Source organism: Amblyraja radiata, chromosome 5 (assembly GCF_010909765.2).
Source record: "Amblyraja radiata isolate CabotCenter1 chromosome 5, sAmbRad1.1.pri, whole genome shotgun sequence".
Classification (NCBI taxonomy): Eukaryota; Metazoa; Chordata; class Chondrichthyes; order Rajiformes; family Rajidae; genus Amblyraja; species Amblyraja radiata.
This window is the reverse complement of record NC_045960.1, coordinates 12,131,005-12,152,627: the sequence shown is the minus strand read 5'-3', so window position 1 is coordinate 12,152,627 and position 21,623 is coordinate 12,131,005. Positions and strand designations below refer to the sequence as shown.

At 44.8% G+C, this 21,623-nt stretch overlaps 1 protein-coding gene across 3 annotated transcripts in view; it reads right to left on the bottom strand.

The window, feature by feature from the left end:
- wdr26 (WD repeat domain 26) overlaps positions 1-21,623 on the bottom strand; it is a 71,125-nt gene that overhangs the window by 23,340 nt on the left and 26,162 nt on the right. For 2 of the 3 annotated variants that reach the window (XR_004411969.1, XM_033020605.1), the window contains exons 5-11: positions 18,028-18,125; positions 16,386-16,542; positions 7,987-8,046; positions 6,637-6,775; positions 3,926-4,066; positions 2,609-2,728; positions 322-467 (exon numbers count right to left, since the gene is read on the bottom strand). Coding sequence is in view for 2 of the 3 variants with exons in the window: in XM_033020605.1 (XP_032876496.1) it covers positions 322-467; positions 2,609-2,728; positions 3,926-4,066; positions 6,637-6,775; positions 7,987-8,046; positions 16,386-16,542; positions 18,028-18,125 (861 nt within the window). In the remaining variant the exon portion in view is untranslated. The remainder of the gene's footprint in view (positions 1-321; positions 468-2,608; positions 2,729-3,925; positions 4,067-6,636; positions 6,776-7,986; positions 8,047-16,385; positions 16,543-18,027; positions 18,126-21,623) is intronic. The other variant, XM_033020606.1, reaches the window with a different exon arrangement.

Below are 21,623 nucleotides of genomic sequence, written 5' to 3'. Positions count from 1 at the left end.
GAACAATTGTCACTCCAATAGGCTGCATTTATGATATCTAATAGCCTTGAATAAAGCTTTGGGCATCAATAACATAAAATGGGATCACAAAACAGCGAAAATAATCAAAAAGATCTCATTGATGACCCAGCGAGCTTTCAACTAAATATCTGCAATGAGCCATTAATCTAAACACACAGCTGGAAGCAATACAGTGGCAGACACTGTGTGTACAAGAAATAGTAAACTACATTCAGAACTAATGTCCACCATCTCATCTTTGCAAATCGTATTAGGCAGTAAAAATAATTACAGGGTAAATAGCTGGTCATTATAGCTTACATATTCCTATCGGTCAGGTCCTCAAAGTTGTAGCCTCGTATCCTCTGATGTGTGTCTGAGGCAAGAACTGTTTTCCCGTCGTTTAAACACCACAGGCACTGCACTCGCACACCTTCCCATGAATCCAGCAGATTTCCCTCCAAATCCTAACAGACACACACAAAGAATGTTAGACAAGCCTCTTTAGCATTATACAACAAAAATAATTCCCTCCCTATTATACATTCCCTCCAAAGGCATCGATTCTTGATGGACACTGTTCCACATGCAGTGGAAATTATCAGGTGCTACATTCAAATGACTAATTGTAGTAATCAGAAATCACCCTACACTTTGATATGGCCTTTGAAGATCTATCCATAGGAAAAAAACAAGATCTATATGATACTAAAAGTATGTGTTTGTGTGTGTGTGTGTGTGTGTGTGTGTGTGTGTGAGAATCTGGTTAATTTTCCTATTTTCTTCCAAACGTTAGGCCACAGCCTTCCCATTTTCACACATCCTACTCACATTATTCCTGTCGAGGTGATAAACATCTTCCTATCGCATTCCCACCTATATTTCAAAACTTTTTAATCATTTAAAGTTTTAAAAACTGCCCGAAAACTCACCCATTTCGGAAAAAAAACCTGAGCGACATCACAATACACTTACAAGGCAGGACGGGACACTCCAGGAGGGAGGGGCACTCCAGCGCGTGTGTGGCGGCCGCTGCCTGCGCCCGGTGGGGAGGGTTGTGCTTGAGCTGGAGTGAGGGCCAAGCCCGGTGCTTGGGATGGGGCCGTGACCGGGGCCAAAAAAGAAGCCGCCGCTGGAACCAAGGATGAGCCTGGGTCCAGGGTCAGGGCGAGCCTGGAGATGTAGTCGGGGCTTGCAGTGGAACCCAGGCAGTGGCAGAGCTGACGGCTGGAGTCTACAGCCAGGGCTCAGCTGAGTATGAGAACCAGGCCTTGACGCTGCTCTGCGACCTGGGTAGGTCCTGGGGCAGGGAATGGGAGTGAGGGGAGGAGGATGAGGGAAATGGGAAGGAAGGAGATGGGGTGGGGAGTGGGGTGGTAGAGGGAGATTGGAGGGGGGGGGGTATGGAGGCGGGAGATGCCCCCTCCATATCTACCCTCACTCCCACCCTCTCTACCCCCCTCCCTCTCTCCCTTTACCCTCCTCCCTCTCTCTACCCCGTCCCCCTCTAACCCCCTCCCCCTCTATCCCCCTCCCTGTCTACCCCCCCTCCCTCTCTACCACCCCTCCCTCTCTAGGGATTGAAGAGGAGGCGGAGGGAGTGCTGGGGGATGGGGAGAAATAAGCCGCACCTGCGCAGTTGGTGGCTATGCGTTGGGGGAGCAGACCCAATGGGTCTGCACTTGGTCTAGTGACTCTTAACAGTTTCTGCAGACCCACCACAGAAAGCATCCTGTCTGGATGCATAACATCTTGGTATGGCAACTGATCTACACTAGATCGCAAGGAATTCCAGAGTTGTAAACGTAGCCCAGTACATTCAAAACAATCTCCCCAAACCCACAATCACTTCATGTTGCCTTGGGAAAGGAGCCAACATAATCAAAGGCAAATCTCTTCTCCCCTTTCCCAGCAGGCAGAAAATACAAAAGCTTGAAAACACATTCACAAGAATCAAGAACATCATCTTCCCCCGTTGTTTCAGACTTTTGAACTCTCATAGCTAAGGATGATTTCCTAATCTTCCAATCTACTTTGTTGCGGCCTTTGCACTTCTTTTAATCTGCATTTTCTCTGTAGCTGTAACACTATATTCTACATTCTCTTTTTTCATTATCTGTGTACTCATGTATGGTATGATTGCATAATCTATGGTGAGATCTGCCTGGATCGCAAGCCAAACAACGTTTTTCATTGTATCTCAGTACACGTGACAATAATAAACCAACACCAATATCCTAGACCCAGATTAGGTAATACAAAGTTATAAATCAGGAGTGACAGTGGGTCAATCGGTCCTTTCGAGTCTACTTGGGGTAACATTTTCCTCCTTGCTTATCAAGAATTTATCTACCTCTGCCCCAAAAATATTCAAAGACACTGCTTCCACTGCCCTTTGAGGAAGAGTTCTAAAAACCTATGACCTTGAGAGAAATAATTTTGCCTCATCCTTGTCTTAAATAGGCAACTACTTATTTTTAATAAACGACCCCTGGTTCCAACATTTTTTATTTTCAGATTTTCAAGATCTGCAGTTTATTAATTTTCAAGAGTTATCGCACAAAGAGGTACATAGATATATAAATTAACTAGAAAATTAATAACTCACACACTGATAAAATTGCCCACGTTGACCACCTGTCACAAAACGTTTTCCATCTGGGTTCCAAGCAACACTTGTTAGACTATCCTCATGGGACTGGCTCATCTTGGTCCTAAGTTCTCCTGTCTGGAGAGAAGAAAGATGTAATCTATCAGTAGCGCAGCGGTAGAGTCAATGCAGCACCGGAGACCCGGGTTCGATCCCGACTACGGGTGCTGATTGTACAGAGTTTGTATGTTCTCCCCGTGACCTGTGTGGGTTTTCTCCGAGATCTTCGGTTTCCTCCCTCACTCAAAAGATGTACAGGTATGTAGGTTAATTGGCTTGGTAAATGTAAAAATTGTCCCTGGTGCGTAGGATAGTGCTAATATGTGGGGCTCGCTGGTCAGCGCGGACCCACTGAGCTGAAGGGCATGTTTCCGTGCTGTATCTCTAACCTAAATTAAATAAACTAATCACCTAATTCAAAACGTCATTGCATCAAAAATAAAGAACAAATATTTATTTTTCAAATCTCATGTCTTCTTTTTGGTGAGGGTGTTGCTTTACACCCGCTGACCCATTTCCTCCACAAGGTGGTGGAGAAAGCTTTTGGCATGCTTACCTTTATGTGGAACAAAAGTTCAGACATTATCGTGCAGCTGTACAAGTCGTGGTGAGACCAAAATTGGAGTACTGTGCACACTTCTGGTCCTCCAGTATAGGAAATATGTCATTAAGTTGGAACGGGTTCAGAGGAGATTCATTAGGATGTTACCTAGAGTTGCAGGCTTGAGTTGTCGGGAGAGGTAGGATAACCTTGGATAGGTCTATTTTTAGCAGGTTGTTTTGAATTTGAAACGTGTATGAACAAAATCAGAAGGTGTAACCCTGCTTTACTGAAATATTTATTACGTTGTTGTTCTTCTCATTCAAGGAACCAGCCAATTTGAACTACTTCTGTGTGATCCTGACTTCTTAAATCCCAATTTCCATATTCTCCTCCTCTTTCGTCTTTTCAGTATCAACACGATTTGTTCTGTTGCTTAAAACTGATTGGATTACAGTTTGATGAGTTGTGACCGTCTTAATTCAATTTAAAGGCAAGATTTACAAAACAGCACTACTCAGATCAGTGCACTTCTATTGGATATTTTTACTGACATCTGCAACTGAGGCTACTAACACAAACTCCTCAGGAGGCTAACAGATTACTTTACTTACATCTGTTAATTCTGAAGAACTTAATTATCCATAATTTAAGTACAATGGTCACAAGGCACTTTGGTTGATTCAGTGTAAAATACACTGAAGAATTGTCACTGCATCCGGAGCATTGCTTACCTGCACATTCCAAAGCCATAGTTCGGAGCAGTCATCAGGGCCACAGGCCAAAAGGTAATTATCATCTGGACTCCAAGCCAAGTATGATACTCCATAAGCATGACCATCTAAAGTTTTATGCAGTCTAAGCTGATGAGTATCCTAACAGAGAAAAATATTTAAAAAACCAAGCCAATTAATGAACTATGTCAGCATTATTAATATAGCATGGTATGCTGCTCTGGAAGGGTAAATTGTAAGGGATCTGGGGAGAGCTGGACAACGGATACAGAATTGACTATATGGAAGGAAGCTGAGGGTGATGGTGGAAAATTATTTTTCAGATTGGAGGCCTGTATTTAGTGGTGTGCCTCAGGGATAAGTGCTGGGCCCATTGCTTTTTGTGGTTTATATCAATGATTTGGACGTGAATGTGGAAGACATGATTAGTAAGTTTGCAATGATATTAAAGTGGGTGGTACTGTAGATAGCAAAGATGGTTATCAAAGGCTACAGCAGGATCTTGATCAGTTGGGCAAGTGGGCAGAAGAATAGTTAATAGAGTTTACTGCAGATAACTGCGAGGTGTTACATGTTGGGAAGTAAAAACAGGGCAGGACCTTCACAGTAACTGGCAGGACCCTGGGGAGTGCGGTACGGCAGAGGGATCCCATTCCTTCTCCCCAGAGATGTTGCCTGGGTTACACCAGCTTTTTGTGTCTATCTTCGGGATCTAGAAATGCAGGTACATAGTTCCTTGAAAGTGGCATCACAGATAGGGCGGTCATGAAGGCTTTCGCTACGTTAGCCTTCATAAGTCAGGTTCTTGAGTATAGAAGTTGGGATGCTATGTTACAGTTGTACAAAATATTGGTGAAGCCACATTTAGAGTATTGTTTTCAGTTTTGGTCACCCTGCTATAGGAAATCTACAACCAGAGGACATAGGATTAAGGTGAGAGTGGAAAGATTTTATAGGATCCTATTAGATTTAATAGGATCCTATTAGAAAGAATAGGGGAAACTTTTTCATTGGGAGGGTGGTGGATATAAGGAACAAGATGTCAGAGGTAGTTGAGCCAGGTACTATAACAACATTTAAAGGATAGGTCCATTGATAGGAACGGTTTAGAGGTATATGGGCCAAACATGGAGAGGTGGAACTAGTGTAGTTGGGGCATCTTGGTCAGCATGGACATGTTGGGCCGAAGGGCCTGTTTCTGTGCTGTATGACTCCGTGATCTTCTATGACCTTCTACCTGACAGTATACCCATGTGTCGAATAAAGGACCCTTAAATGGATATTTAGATTAATACAGCAGGGCAGGTACATATGATAGCAGATAAGATTATGAAACAATACAGGATATCTTCATTGGCCGAGGCAAAGATTAAAACAGGTGGAAGATTAAGGTAATACTGCAAAAAAGACTGGTACAGTTAGAGTTCTGTGTACTGTTCTGATTATCACCCCGTAGCATTGGAAGTTTATAAAAATATCGACAAGAATGGAGATTTATTTACAATGCAAGATCAGCCAGCCTGAGGTTTTTTATTAGTTTCATTCTTATAACTATAAAACTTTGATTGTGTGTGTGTGTGTGTGTGTATATATTTACTTTTTTTAAATGTGATTTCACATCTTCTCGAAAAAAACGACACGTGAATGGGAGATTTATTTACATATTCTGGTAGAGATTTACCCCCTGGAGTCCGAAATCGCATCTGAAAATGTTGAGCTTTATTTCTTGAGTTATTAATAAAAATCTTCACAAAGCCGAACTCCCGAGAGCTTTGGTTGACGCACGCTCGCGGGAGCAGAAGATGCAGGAAGAACAAGCAAGTCAGGCCCTGTACCCGAGAGATCCCTCTCTCCCTCTCCCACTCTCCCCCCTCTCCGTCTCAGCCCCTCTCTCTCTGTCTCTGCCCCTCTCTCTCAGTCTCTGCCCTCTCTCTTTACCCCCCTCCCTCTCTGGACGCGCCTGCGAGTTGGGGGCTATGCGTGAGTGGATAGGGCGGGGATGGGGTAAAAGGAGCAAATGAATAATATTAATATAATTTCAAGGGGGGCGGTTAGTGTGTGTGTGGGGGGTTGTTAGTGTGTGTGTGTGTGTGGGAGGGGTTGGTGGTTAGTGTGTGTGTGAGACGCCGCAGGCCGCCCCCCCCTCCCCTCCCATAACGGGACGGGACCCGTTCCACTTGGTCTAATAAAATACAAAAGCCTGAGCAGAGGCTTTAATGAAGGTGTTTAAAATTAAGGGGCCGCGATAGAGTGAACACGAACAAATTATTTCCTTTATCAGAAAAGTCAGCGACTTGGAGTCTTTGATTTATAGAACAGGGAGAAAATTAAATAGTTCAATTTTATTTTATTTTCAAAGTGGCATAGATCTAGAATTCATAGCCTGAAAGTACAGGTGAAGCAGAGCTACCCGGATGAAAGTTTGATATGCATCATCTGCATGGCTACAGAGGAAGAGTTTAAACATTGGTTTAGTCTCAATCACTTTGTTTAGCCAGCATGGACTTATATTGAAAATTCTTATTGCTCTGCTCTACAAATTCTTATTGCTCTGCTCTACAATGAAACAAAGCAAGTCCTTAAAGATTTGAATATATTGAGAGAATATGAAAGGAATCTGCCATAAACAATAAACCAAATTACAATGAAAAACACAATAAACACTAATTGAATAAGAAACGTTTGTTTTCTTGTGGTCTCATGGTACTTACTGCATCAACCTGCCAAATAATAACTGTGGTGTCCTTGGATCCTGTTGCTAACTTACTGCCATCATTGGAGAACTTGCAGAACCACACTTCATTGCAGTGCTCTGTGAGGATCTGTTGTGTGTAGCAAGGAAACTGCTTCCTTGAAAAAAGAAAATGAAAAGCACGGCTATTTGTGAACTCATTTTAAAAGTTGTCCAGGCCACCATAAGAATAGCAATCAGAGATCTGGGACCATCTATGGAACAAAAGATTGTAATGGAATGGATTTACGTTAACTTGGAAATGCAGGGAAAGATTAGGGGGAGTCAGTATGGTTTTGCACAAGGAAGATAATGATACACAAATCGGAATTTATGGAGGAGTAAAAAAGAAAATTGATGAAGACAGGACAGTAGACATGGTTTAAATGGGCAGGTGTCGTATGGTAGGTTGGTCTGGAAAGGGATTCGAACTGGTTATAAAATCATGAGCGGCTGAATATAAAATTACCTTGGTGATAGGTTACCTTGGTTGATGGGTGTTTTTCTGACTGGAATTGTGACTAGTGTGATTGTCCTGGTTTGACCACCCAAAATGCAACACCTCGCCCGTATCTGCATTAAACTCCATTAACCGTTCTTTAGCCCACTTACCCCACTGATCAAGATCTTGCTGTAAATTTGCTAATTATTTTCACCATCTATGATATCACCCACTTTATTGTCATCTGCAAACTTGCTAATCATGTCTTGCTACAGTCTTATCCAAATTGTTGATATAAACCACAAACAGCAGTGGGCCTAGCACTGATCACTCCACTAGTCATAGGCTTCCAGCCTGAAAATCTACCTTCCACCGTCACCCTCTGCTTCCTTCCAGGAAACTAATTCTCTATTAGGATGGCTAGCTCTCCCCAGATCCCATGCAATCTAACCCTTCAGAGCAGCTACCATGCAGAACGTATCAAATGCCATGCTATGTCCATATAGACAACATCTACGGCTTTGCCCTTATCAACCTTGTTGCCTACTTCTTCAAAAAACTCAACCAAATTTGCGATACATGCTCCCAAGTACAAAACCATGTTGACTATCCCTAATCACCCCGTTTATCTAAACGCATATATATGTTATCCCTCAGAATACTCTCCAGTAACTTGCCTATCACAGATGTTAGTCTCACTGGGTCTAGTTTCTATGCTTTTCGTTGCAGCCCTTCTTAAATATAGGCACAACATTAACCACCCTCCAGTCTTCTGGCCCCTCACCTGTGGCCTTATCCTCCACCATCATGAAGTGCTTCGAGAGGCTGGTTATGGCACACATTATATCCAGCCTACCAAGCAGCCTTGATCCACTGCAGTTCACTTACCGCCACAACAGGTCCACGGCTGATACCATCTCCCTGGCCCTACACTCATCCCTGGAACACCTGGATAAGAAGGATACCTACGTCAGACTCCCATTCACAGATAACAGCTCTGGTTTCAGTACCGTTATCCCAAACAAGCTCATCTCCAAATTCATGGAACTTGGAGTCAGCACCCCCCTCTGTAACTGGATCCTCGAATTTCTGACCAACAGACCACAATCAGTGAGGATAGGTGATAAATCAACCTTTACGGTAATCGTCAACACTGGTGCCTCACAAGGATGCGTTCTCAGCCCCCTACTATATTCCTTATACACGCATGATTATGCTGCCAACACCAATCCAACTCAATTTACAAGTTGTTATAAAAAGGAACTGCAGATGCTAGTTTATATCAAAATTAGATACAAAATGCTGGAGTAACTCAGCGGGTAAAGCATCATAAAATGGATAAGTAACTTTTCGGGTCGGGATCCTTCTTCAGACTGATTGCAATGGGGAAAGGGAAATGGAAGCGAGAAAAAAACAGGACAAATCGGGGCCGACACCAGATGACCTCAGGCAAGAAGGTGCCCTGATAGGCCAATTGTAGGCTAGAGATGGCATGAGCCCAAGAGGGATACATCATTGTAAACTATGGAACTGGTTAAAGGACATTTAGTCATTTAGTAGGGGGGGAGGGGGGGAGAGAGTGGAAGGAGATATTTGTAGAAGTTACCTAAAATTGGAGAATTCAACATTTGTACTGCTGGATTGTAACTACCCAAGCAAAATATGAGGTGATGTTCCTCCAATCTGCGTGTGGCCTCACTCAGGCAAAGGAGGAGGCCCAGGACAGAAGGATCAGTATAGGAATGGGAAGGGGAAGGGGATGGGAAGGGGAGTTCAAATGGTTATCAACCGGGAGACCAGTAGACCATGGAGGATTACGTGTAAGTGTTCAGCACAGTGAGCTGGATATTAAATAACGATGATACGGAATACAGAAAGGAGATTGAGAACTCCGTAACCTGGTGCTAAGACAACAACCTTCTCCTCAATGTTAGCATGACAAAGGAGATTGTGCCTGACTTCAGGAAGCAGTGATGGTCAAGGAATAAATATCACTAGCAATTTGTCCACATCGAAGCTATGGTCAAGAAAGCACACCAACACCTCTACTTGTTTAGAAGGCTTAGGAAGTTTGGCATGTCCCCAACAACCCTCACCGACTTTTACAGATGCGCCATTGAAAGCATTTTATCGGGATGCATCACAGCTTGGTTTGGTAACAGCTCCATCCAAGACCACAAGAAATTGCAGAGTTGTGGACGTAGCTCTGACCATCATGCAAACAATTCTCCCTTCCATTGACTCCATCAACACTGCACGCTGCCTCGGCAAGGCAATCAGCATAATCAATGACCAGTCTCACCCTCTTCTCCCCTCTACCAGAAGGCAAATGCTATGGAGGTTTGAAAACGCATACCTCCAGATTCAGGGACAGTTTCTTCCTAGGTATTATCAGGCAACTGAACAGTCTTCTCACCAGCTGGAGTGGTCCTGACCTTTCATCGCTCATTGGAGACATTTGAACTATCTTTAATCAGACTTTATTTTGCACTGAATGATGTACCCTTTATCCTATATCTGTAAACTGTGGATGACTTGATTGCAATCATGTAGTCTTTTCTATGACTGAATAGCACACAGACAGAAGCTTTTCACTGTACCTTAGTACACGTGACAAGAATAAACTAAACAGTTTAAAGAGATCTGGAGTGTCTCTGAATGACAAACTTTTAGAGATGTAATGTAGAAAGTATCCTGACTGGTTGCATCATGGCCTAATATGGCAATTCCACGGAATGCAAAAGGCTGCAGAGTGGTGGACTCAATCCAGCACATCATGGGCATAGTTCACTCCTCCATCGAATGCTTCACACGAGGTGCTGCCTTAAGAAGACAGCATCTGTTATCAAGGATCACCACCATATAGGGCATTCCCTCTTCTCACTGCTTCCATCAGATAAGAGTTACATAGGCCTGAAGTCGCATACCACCAGGACAGGCACATGCCGTCAAGGTAGGCACTGCCTACCCTGACTAAAATTATAAAATGGTAATTATTAAATATAAATAGTAAAGGCATGGGAGAATAATGCCTACCTAAGAGATTGATCTCTTAGCTAGGCATAATTCTCCGTGCCTTTCATCCGCAGTGCATGTAACACGCGAAGGTCTGTGCAGCCCACGTGCCGTCGACGATGCTTCAAGCCATCAATTTCCAGTTTCTTGGCGTGTTTTTCAAACATGGATTGCCATTATCTTAAGAAACAAAGAGAGAAAAATGGAGTTTGTGTACAAATGATGTGGTAAGTAGATTTCTTGGTGCCATATGTTTTTAAATACCGTATTTCCCGGCAATGAAGACGCTATTTTTCACCCAAAAATAAGGCACAAAAATTTACATATATCTAGGAAGCCGAAGTTGGAATAGCCAAGCCTATCCCTCATTGCTGACAGCTGATGGGAAGCGGCTGTAAAAGGACAACGCCGCTGGCGAGGGGAGAAGGAGTGGGTCGGGGATCATGCCAGCAACTCACTTACCGCGACGCTCCAGGCGTGGAGAGTTCGGGTGGCTGCGAGCAGCCGCCACCTCAGCACCTTCTGCCGGCCCACGCTCATCTCTGGCAGTGCTCTTCGTCTGAAAACCTCTCTCCTGCCGCTCGCTGGCCTCACTCATGTCAGCCGCTTCCCGCCAATCCTTAAATTCCGACAGCGCGATCAAGGGACCAATTGAGCGGCAGGTGAGAGATGTTCAGACGGAGAGCACTGCCAGAAGTGAGCGAATTGCAGAAGGCGCTGAGGTGGCGTCTGCTGTCCGGCCCCAGCAGTCGCTCGCAGCCACCCAAGCTACTTCCCTCCCCGGCCGCAATGCGGTGGCTCCGCGCCAGGAGCGCCGCAGTGGCGGTGAGTGAGTGAGTTACTGGCATGATCCCCGACCCCCTCCTTCTCAATGCTCCTGCCCTCCCCGTAACTTTACCCCTAACCAGACTCCCCACACGTTGTGAAAGGAACTCTCCCCCCAATTGGTCCCTTGAACAAGTATTATCATTCAATAAGATCACAACTGATTCAACTTGTCCCGGTGTGCTCCCGTTTTCCCCACCATCTCAACACCTGCCATCACCCTCCACCACCCACCCACCCATTCAGTAATTCAGAATGAAGATTTGGAAGCCTTGGGCAAATTGCTTTCTTTATTTTTAATTTTTTGAGCATGAGAAATTCTATGTCCCACCAGCCTTCTTTCAAAATTTAGCAACTCAAAATGGGGGTGCATTTTCATTGCATGGAAATACGGTACTTTATTAAGAGATTTGGGTTTTGAAGACTTTATAAAAGTCGACTGACAGCTTATGGAGAGAACAATCTGCGCATGCCCTCCTTAAGATTTTTTTAAAAGCCGACTGACTGCTTACCCCGAGTAATTTTTCACGGCACGTGCCTGCTCCAGGATTAGGAAAGCTAATGTCCTACAGCTTGAATCAGTTTACAACCCTAATTCTACCTCAATAACAGCACACGATTGTCATCTTTTGCATTATAATGAACTCGTTGTTCATTAGATTTTATTTGGGTTCACCTTGCTGGATGTGATGGCATGCAAGATGAAATTTAGAGCAAAAGTGTCTCTTAACCTTTTTGATGGCCTTAGAGGTGTACTTGGACTTCCTGTATCAATTTGCATCACCAGACTTCAATGCCCGAGAACTGATCCTCAGAAGATCATGGACCTATTGGTCTATCCAAGGCTTATGGTTGGGGAACACTCGGAACCAAACCCACTCCTCCACACATTGCCTTATGAAATCTGTAGCAGCCATGGCATATTCAATCAGGTCTGTTGCCAAGAACTTGAACATTGCTTAGTCTACCAACTCCAAGCAATTTCAGTGTTGTTCCTCTACCTTGTCAGACCAGCACTGTGCTGCCCCCATCGGTGGAGGCGCTCTTCAGTAGCTGCCCATTTGCAGGAAGAAGGAGCACAGCCAGGTGGTCTGATTTCCCCAAGTGAAGGCGAGGGATGAAGTCATAGACATCTTTGAGGGTGGAGGGCATCTGATCCTTTGCGGCTGCAAGACACGTGCTGGTTTGTAAGTGAGTTTATGGAAGTGACTTCTTGAAACTGGCCTTGTTGAAGCCTCCGGCTACAATAAAAAAGACGTTGGGGTATGCCGCCTGGTGTTTGTTGACCATGGCATGCAGCTCCTCCAGTGCTAGATGAACGTTTGCCTGGGGTGGGGGTTCATGATGATGGGGGTGAATTCCCTCAGGAGGTAAAAGGGACAACTGTATTCCTTATAGGTGTGATCCTCCATGAGCTCAGGATTCCCCTGCCGATGGGTGTTCCCTAATAATTAGTAACTCCATTGTCATTGGTAGATTCTAATCCATTTAAATGGACTGGCAGCTTGTCAGTTACAGTACTGGTTTGTGCTGGGGTGTTTTATTCATGCATGTGCAGAACTGTTATATTTGATCCTGTCCTGTTGTGCTGCTTGCAATGAATGAATATTTTGCACATCAGAACTGCTATCAGTGGAGTTCCATTAAGAGACACTAACACTCTAGTCTCATTAAAAAAAAAATGTCAACACTCCAATTCAGAATGGATGCTGACAAATGTTCTTTGACCTGAAATATTAATTCCACTTCTCGCTCCACAAACGCTGCCTGACTTGCTGAGTATCTCAGGCAATTGTTCTCTTTAATATTACAATTTCTGCAAGACCTTGGATGGGTTATGAAGTTCATTCCATTATCAAATGGCCACAGTCTTCACCAACATCTTCAACCTGTCACTTGAAAAGTCTTGTCCTCACCTACTTCAAGGAAACCTCCATCTTTCTGGTCCCAAAGTAAAATAAAGTGACCTATCTCAATGACTATCACCCAGTAGTTCTAATATCAACTACAATGAAGTGCTTTGAAAGTTTGGTAATGGCCCACATTTGTGTCAGTTGTCCGGACAATCTAGACCCCCTACAATTTATGTTCAAGAAAAATCGGTCTGCACGGGACATCATCTCTCTTGCATTGCAAAGCCCCAGGTCGCGGTGACCATAAGAGCATCTATGTCAGAATGCTATTTGTTGATCACAGCTCAGCCTCCAATACCATACTACCGAATACCTCCGGACCTTGGCCTTGGAGGTTCCAACTGCAACTGACTTGACTGGCAGACCTCAGTCGATAGAATTAGTTATTAGGGCAGCACAATGGTGCAAGGGCGGCACAGTGGCGCAAGTGGTAGAGCTACTGCCTCACAGCGCCAGTGACCTGGGATCGATCCTAACCTTGGGTGCTGTCTGTGTGGAGTTTGCACATTCTCCCTGTAACCGCATGGGCTCTCTCCAGGTACTCCAATTTCCTCCCACATCCCAAAGACATGCGGGTTTGTAGGTTAATTGGCTACTGTAAATTGCCCCCCAAGTGTGTAGAAAGTGGATGAAAAAGTGGGATAAGTAGAACTATTGTGAAAGGGTGATCGATAGTCAACATGGACTCAATATGCCGAAAGGTCTGTTTATATGCTCTCTCTAAACTAAATTAATAACATTTCCTTCACTCTGACCCTCAACATTGGTGCCCGTCAGGACTGTGCTTGATGCATTGGTCAACTCCCTGTGCACCCTCTTGCACCCTGCTACAAGTAACTCACTTCCTAACTTCCTAAAGTCTCTCAAATATCAACAATGCTCAAATCAGAAATATGATGAAAGACCTTCCACTTGACTGCAACTCCTTGGCTCACTCGTCATGTTCCACTGAAACTGCCTGCACCCCATCCAAATCACTCTCTTGCTCCTTCCCACCCACCATCACTCCTTCCGTCAACCTGACCCATCCAGCAAACCAATCAAAAAGAATCCAACTTATTTCTCCCTCTCGCATCTTGCATCAACTCGATTCATCAACCTCATCTGACTCGTCGATCAAATCAGCCTGTCAATTCACCGTCAATGTGTGATCCATCAAATCTCGCTCCTTCCCTTCCCCTCATTTATTCCATTAACCCTCCCCAGTCGAACCATCACCATCACCACCCCCCCACCCCCGTCGATCCATCAGCCCCTCCCTGTCGATCCATCAGCCCCTCCCAGTCAATCCCTTCAATCCATCTCCCCTGTTCAACCATCAGGCCCACCTGTCAATTAATCAGCCTCTCCATCAATCCATCAGGCGCCCAAACGTCCATCCATCAGGCCTCCCCCGTCAATCCATCAGCCCCCCCGTCAATCCATCAGGCACGCCCCGTCAATCCATCAGGCGCGCCCCGTCAATCCATCAGGCCCCCCCATCAATCCATCAGGCCCCCCGTCAATCCATCAGGCCCCCCGTCAATCCATCAGGCCCCCGTCAATCCATCAGGCCCCCGTCAATCCATCAGGCCCCCGCCAATCCATCAGGCCCCCCCGTCAATCCATCAGGCACCCCTGTCAATCCATCAGGCACCCCCGTCAATCCATCAGGCACCCCCGTCAATCCATCAGGCCCCCCGTCAATCCATCAGGCCCCGCGTCAATCCATCAGGGCCCCCGTCAATCCATCAGGCCCCCCGTCAATCCATCAGGCCCCCCGTCAATCCATCAGGCCCCGCGTCAATCCATCAGGGCCCCCGTCAATCCATCAGGCCCCCCGTCAATCCATCAGGCCCCGCGTCAATCCATCAGGCCCCCCGTCAATCCATCAGGCCCCCCGTCAATCCATCAGGCCCCGCGTCAATCCATCAGGGCCCCCGTCAATCCATCAGCGCCCCGTCAATCCATGAAATTTTGTTCTTTCCATCACCTTCACTCCTTCCACAACCTGACTTTACAATCCATCAACCCGAACTGTTGATCCAATCCAACGTATTATTCAATCAATCCATCAAATCTACCCAAACATCTACCCAACAAATCATCCATGGCAAACTAATCAAAACCAATGCAATCACTCCCTCCTTCCATCAACTCAACCCATCAATCCCTCCCGTAATCCATCAGCCCCTCCCGTCAATCCACCAAATCACCCAGGGCAAATAAATCAAAACAGTCCCCCCCCCCCAGTGTTGTACAGTGACGTACCTGTCCCCACGGGGGGTACAGTGCTGGTGGGAAGAGGTACTAGGGGAGATTGCCTCTTGCCCCGTTGTGTTGGGATGTGCGCTGTGACAGACAGTGCGTGCACTCTGCAGATGTCAGGTGGAGGAGCGGCGGGGAAGTAGGGGAGAATGGTGCGGGGGAGGCTCCAGTTTTGGAGAGTGGGCAGGGTGCTCCAAGTGTGACAGTCTGTGGTGGTGGACAGAGCCTCGGGTGTGAGACTGTGGGGGTGGGGGAACCAGAGGGGGTGCCCAGGTGTGACAGACTGTAAGGGGAGGAGGGGCGACAGAGTGGGGTGCCTGGGTGTGACAGACTGTGGGGGTGGGGGACAGAGTGGGGTGCCTGGGTGTGAGAAGACTGTGGGGGGGAGAAACAGTGGGGTGCCCCGGATGTGACAGACTGTGGGAGGGAGGGGGATGGGGAAGGGAAAGAGAAATATACAGAACATAGGTATTGTAGGGATAAAGGTGAATTGGACAGTACCCTAGTTTATGGAAGGACCATGCAGAAGCCTGATAACAGAGGGGAAGAAGCTGATCCTGAGTCTGATCGTGCATATTTTCAAGTTTCGCTATCTTCTGCCCGACGAGAGCGGGAAGGAGGATGATTATGTTGGCTGCTTTTCAGAGGCAGTGTGACGTGGCAATGGAGTCAATGGCAGGAGTCTGGTCTGTGTAATGGAGTGGGCTACATACACAACTCTGCAATTTCTTCCGGCCTGGGACAGAGCTGTTTCCAAACCAGACTGTGATGCAACCCGGCAGTATACTTTCTGTGGTGAATTTGTAGAAGTTTGTAAGTTACTGGAAATGTGAAATTTCCTCCATCTCCTAAGGAAGCAGAAGTGTTGGTGCGCCGTCTTCCCTGTTGCTTCAATATGGTTGGTCCACGACAGATCGTTGGTCATATTTACACCAACAAACTTGAATGAGCACGGCATAGATGGATATGGAATTGATGCAGGTAGGTGAGATTAGTATAGATATAATGGCCAGCATGGACATGGTGAGCCAAAGGGGCAATTTCTAATGTTGTACAATTCTATGACACACAAGAAACTCCACCTAATGACCTTGTTATACTTGATATTCCTCATTCAACTGTGACTACAATGAGAAACATAATCAGGTGGCAACACAAAACAGTGCTATTCTTTTCTACAGCGGTTAGTCAGCGTAAAGGACTACATTCAAATTGTTTGACAATAAAGTTCTATTTAAAACCAGCATGCAATGGTAATCATTTACCCAATTCTAAGAAATTCCTTACCTACTGCAAACATGATCAATGAGCAGAGACATTGAGTCTAGATTTCCGTCCAGCTTAGTATTGTGATACAGGCACCTGTCCCGCTGCAGTTCCACTGCTTGTCGCAGTAAAGTCTGTAAGCGTCGTGGAGGTAGCATTACTGATGGGGGTAGGTACACTGGGAAAACAAAAGACAAATGTAAAAATTAATTTAACTTTGTTTGATGAGTAAAAGAATAGCCCACCCAAAAAAAAAAAAAATTGGTAATGGCAAAGCTGAGGCACACAACTATTATGGGGATGGCTAATTTGCAAGAGGTTGGGTGGGAGGAGGTATAGTCTAGATAACTGTGGGAGATGATGGGTTTGTGGTAGATATCAGTTGATAGTCTATATCCTGTGATGAAGAAAGAGAGATTTAGAACTGACAGAGAGGTGCCCGAGAAATTCCAAGTGAATTTGTGGGAAGGATTAAAGTTAATGGTAAAGTCGATGAAATCAACGTTCTGTACCAGTGTACGAGGCAGCCCTGATGCAGTCATCGATGCAGCAGAGGAAAGTTGGGAAATGGTGCTCGTATACATTTGTCGCCTTAACCAACAAAAAAACAGGCATAGCTGGGGCCCATGTGAGTGCTCACAGCTACACCTCTGACTTGAAGAAAGTGAGAGGAGTCATAGACGTTATCGAGGGCGATGACAGGAAGAGAGTACAATTTCTCCATCTCATCCCAAGACTGGACTCTCTACAACTCTTTGGCTTGTCCCTTCCCACTGAAACTGCCTGTACCATATTCAAATTGCCCTCTTCCCAGGTACTTCCCCCTGCAATCAGAATGTAACACCTATCCCTGCACCTCCATCCAGGGATCCCACCAGCCCTTCCAGGTGAGACAGAGGTTCACATTCATCTCCTCTATCCTTATCTATTGTATCAGTCCTCCAGATGTGGTCTCATTTACATCGGCGAGACCAAGTGTTGACAAGGCTACTGTTTCACTGAACACTTGTGTCCACTCTGCTAAGTCCTGCTGGATCACCTATTTAATACCCCTCCCCGTTCCAATCTTTCTGTCCTAGACCTCCTCCACTGCCAAAGTGAGGCCACACACAAACAAGAGGAACAGCTTCTTATATTCCGCTTGAATAGTTTAAAACCCAACTGTATGAACACTGAATTCACCAATTTTAAATAATACCTTGGATAGGAAAGATTTATAGAGATATAGGCCAAACTCAGGCAGCTGGGACGTGTAGATGGGGCACCTTGGTCAGCATGGGCAAGTGCAGGGCCTGTTTCCATGCTGTATGACTATGATTCTATGACCTCCCATTTCACCCACTATCCCGCTCCTCTTCCCCCCTTTCCACTCTCTTTCACCTATACATCTCTCTCTAGCATTACATTTCACTCTTCTCTCCTTATTTGACACCCTATTGTCTCCTTTTCATCTCTAGCCTTTCTGCTAATCAAACCCCCCACACTTGCATCTATCTATCGCTTGCCAGGTTTTATACTGCCTCAACCTCTTTTCCCACTTTCTTCCCCCTACTACAATGTCTGATGAAGGATCTCGTTCCAAATTATCACATCCATTCCTTCTGCAGGTGCTACTTGATCTGCATAGTTACTCCTTTTTTGTTTTAAGATAGAATGAACTTACTCTGAAGTTTGTCAAGTAACTTTGATCGTGAAACCGTCCCTTTTCCTTCCCACTCTGCCTTTGCCCTCAGGTCATCTGTATGACTGCACATGAGATACCTGTACAATTAGAAATCATATTTCAGCAGCTATATTACAATTGGCAGAATAAAAGAACTCCACAGAAAATATAATTAAAATGTAATTCTACTTATATTTGTTAAACTGAAAAACTAAATTTCTCTGAGTACTAGCAGCACGATGATACACGTATCAAGAATGTATTTGATCTAGAAACAGGGAGAATATTTGGCTTTCATCATGACCCCAGTCAGTAAACATACATTTTTATCACCTAATGGAATGGATTTTGCAAAATCAGCCTATGTACTTACCTACAGGCCTAACAGAGAGCCCCAATTACACCTGCAGTCTTCACTCAAGGAGAATAATTTTGAATTTGTATTATGGATATCAAGCAATTGAGCAGTGGCTCAGTACAGACCCTACTTGAAAGGGTTATAAGGGAAGGAACAAAAATCAATGCATTTAATTATTTGCTTGTAAAAATGTCAAGTCAAAAACATTGCCATTCATCAGGCACTGCTCACTTTAAGATAAATTGCAGAAAACTATGGGGCAGTGCCAGTAAGCAAACGTTTCAACCATACTCGGAAGCCTCTACGAATGTGTAGGCTGAATGAATAGATATTCAAGGATATCTTCAAATTCTCACTTCTGCTTTCTGAGGTTCCCACCTGTTTCAAAATAGCATCTATCATATTGGGGCCAAGAAGAGCACGGTGACCTGCCTCAATGATTGCTTTAGCACTTGCATCCACTGTAATGAAGTGATTTGAGATTGGTATGGCACATATCAACTCTCACTCAGAAATGACCTAGATGGACTTAAATTAGCCTATTGTCACAACAGGCCAAAAACAGATGCTATCTCACTGGCTCGCCACTCTGCTCTGCACCATCTGGATAACAGGAACCCACGTTAGGCTACAACTCATTGACTACAGCTTGATGTTCAACACTATCATCCTCTCCAAACTCATCACCAAGCTCCAAGATCTGGGGATTGTATCTCCCTTTGCAACTGCATTATTGACTTCATCAGCAGACCACAACCAGTGCAGGCAGCTTGGTTACAACATCTCTTTCTCACTGACCATCAACACACTTGCTTCCTGAACTGCTCTCTTTATACCCGTGACTGTGAGGCGAGGCACACCTCCAATGCCATCTATAAATTTGGCGACGACACTATTACTGTTTGCTGAATCACGGGCGCTGATCAGTCACTGAACTGGAGAGAGAGATAGAACATCTGGTTGATTGGTTCCAGAACAACTCCTGCTCAATGTCAAAGACCAAGGAACTAATTATAGACATAAAATGATTGTGTAACTCAGCGGGACAGGCAGTATCTCTGGATAGAATGGATGGGTGACAAGACCCTTCTTCAGACCATCCGACTCTACGACCAAGAAGCTAATTGTTGACTTTAGAAAGGGTTAATAGATCGTGCTTCAGTTTTCATTGGTGGGTTGGTGTTGGAGAGAATTAGCTGCAAATTAACATCTTGGATGATCTGTCCTGGGCTCAGGGCCCAGATCACAAAGAAGGAGAATAATGCCTCTACTTTCTTAGAAGTTTGAAGGGATTCAGCATGTCATTAAATTGGAAAGAGTGCAGAGAAGATTTACGAGGATGTTGCCAGGATTCGAGGGCATGAGCTATAGGGAGAGATTGGGCAAGCAAGGACATTATTATTTGGAGTGCAGGAAGCTAAGGGATGATCTGATGCGGGTGTATAAATCGTGAGAGATACTGATAGGGTGAACGCACAGAGTCTTTTAGCCAGGGTAGAGAAATCAAGAACCAGAGGACATATGTTTAAGGTGAGAGGGAAATGATTTAATAGCAACCTGAGGGACAACTTTTTCAGACACCAAAAAATGTAGATGCTGGTTTACAAAATAAGACACAAAGTGCTCGAGTGACTCAGCGGGTCAGTCAGGCAGCATCTATGGAAAACATGGCCGACAAAGTTTTGGGTTGGGATCCTTCTTCAGACGACAATTTTTTTCACTCTGAGGTGCTGCGTATATGGAATGAGGTGTCAGAGGAAGTAGTTGAGGCAGGTACAATAATAATATTTATAAGACACTTAGACAGATACATAGATTGGAAAGGTTTCGAGGAATATGGGTCAAATGCAGACAAATGGGACTTGCTTAGATGGGGCATCTTGGGGCATGGATGAGTTGGGCTGAAGGGCATGTTTTTGTGCCATACAACTCTATGTCACCAAATATATCACAAACATTTCCAGATGTACTGCAGAAAGCATCTTGACTGGTTATATCATGTCCTGGTACGGTATTTCCAATAGACAGTAACAGAAAAGACGACAGAGAGTGGTAGATTCAGCCCGGAAATGATACAGCCCTCCCTTTCATCAAAAGCATTTGCAAGAGGCGCTGTTTCAAACAGGTGGTATCAATCATCAAGGATCCCCACCAACTGGGCCATTCCCTCTTCTAGCTGCTACCTTCGAGCAAGAAGTACAGTAGCCTGAAACCACACACCATCAGGTTCAGAAGCAACTAGTCCTTCAACCAACCCACACAACACTCTAATCATACCGCAACAACAGAACACCACAGACCATCACTTTGAGTACAACAAACTTGCATTTGTTTCTTAATTATATTTTTGCACAATTGTCTTGTTTTTTTGCTCAGATATCTGAGTGCATATCTGTTTCTCACTTGAGGACTATTTTTAGATTCATTTTTAGATTCATCTTGAAGCATCTTAAGGAAGTTTTCTTTTCTTTTTATATCTCCTCTACCACCTCCTCAAATTTGATAATCACCCAGCTTAAACATAGAAAATTTATGAGAAAACAAGATCAACGCGACTTGAAAAATACAGCCTAATTTCATTTCCCAATTTCTGTAGCATTGCACATCAAGTACTTTTGAACAGCGCCAGACCCCCGGGTTCGATCCTGACTACGGGTGCTTGCCTGTACGGAGTTTGTACGTTCTCCCCGTGAGTTTTCTCAGAGATCTTTGGTTTCCTCCGACACTCCAAAGACGTACAGGTTTGTTGGTTAATTGATTTGGTATAAATGTAAATTGTCCTTAGTGTGTGTGTGGATAGTGCTAATCTGCGGAGATCGTTGGTCGGTATGGACCTGGTGGTCCGAAGGGCCTGTTTCCGCACCGTATCTAAATTAAACTAAATGCGATGAGGATTTCCATTCTTATCACCCTCTCAGGCAGTGAGCTCCTTCATGAACAGAAATACAGAGGCTACACTGCAAGATGCAAACCATTGGTTAGCCGCAAAAATAAGATTGCCAGGTTACAGTTTGCCAAGAAGTATTTAAAAGAGCAACCACAGTTCTGAAAAAAGGTCTTGTGGACAGATGAGACGAAGATTAATTTATATCAGAGTGATGGCAAGAGCAAAGTATGGAGGAGAGAAGGAACTGCCCAAGATCTAAAGCATACCACCTCATCTGTGAAACACAGTGGTGGGGGTGTTATGGCCTGGGCTTGTATGGCTGCTGAAGGTACTGGTTCACTTATCTTCATT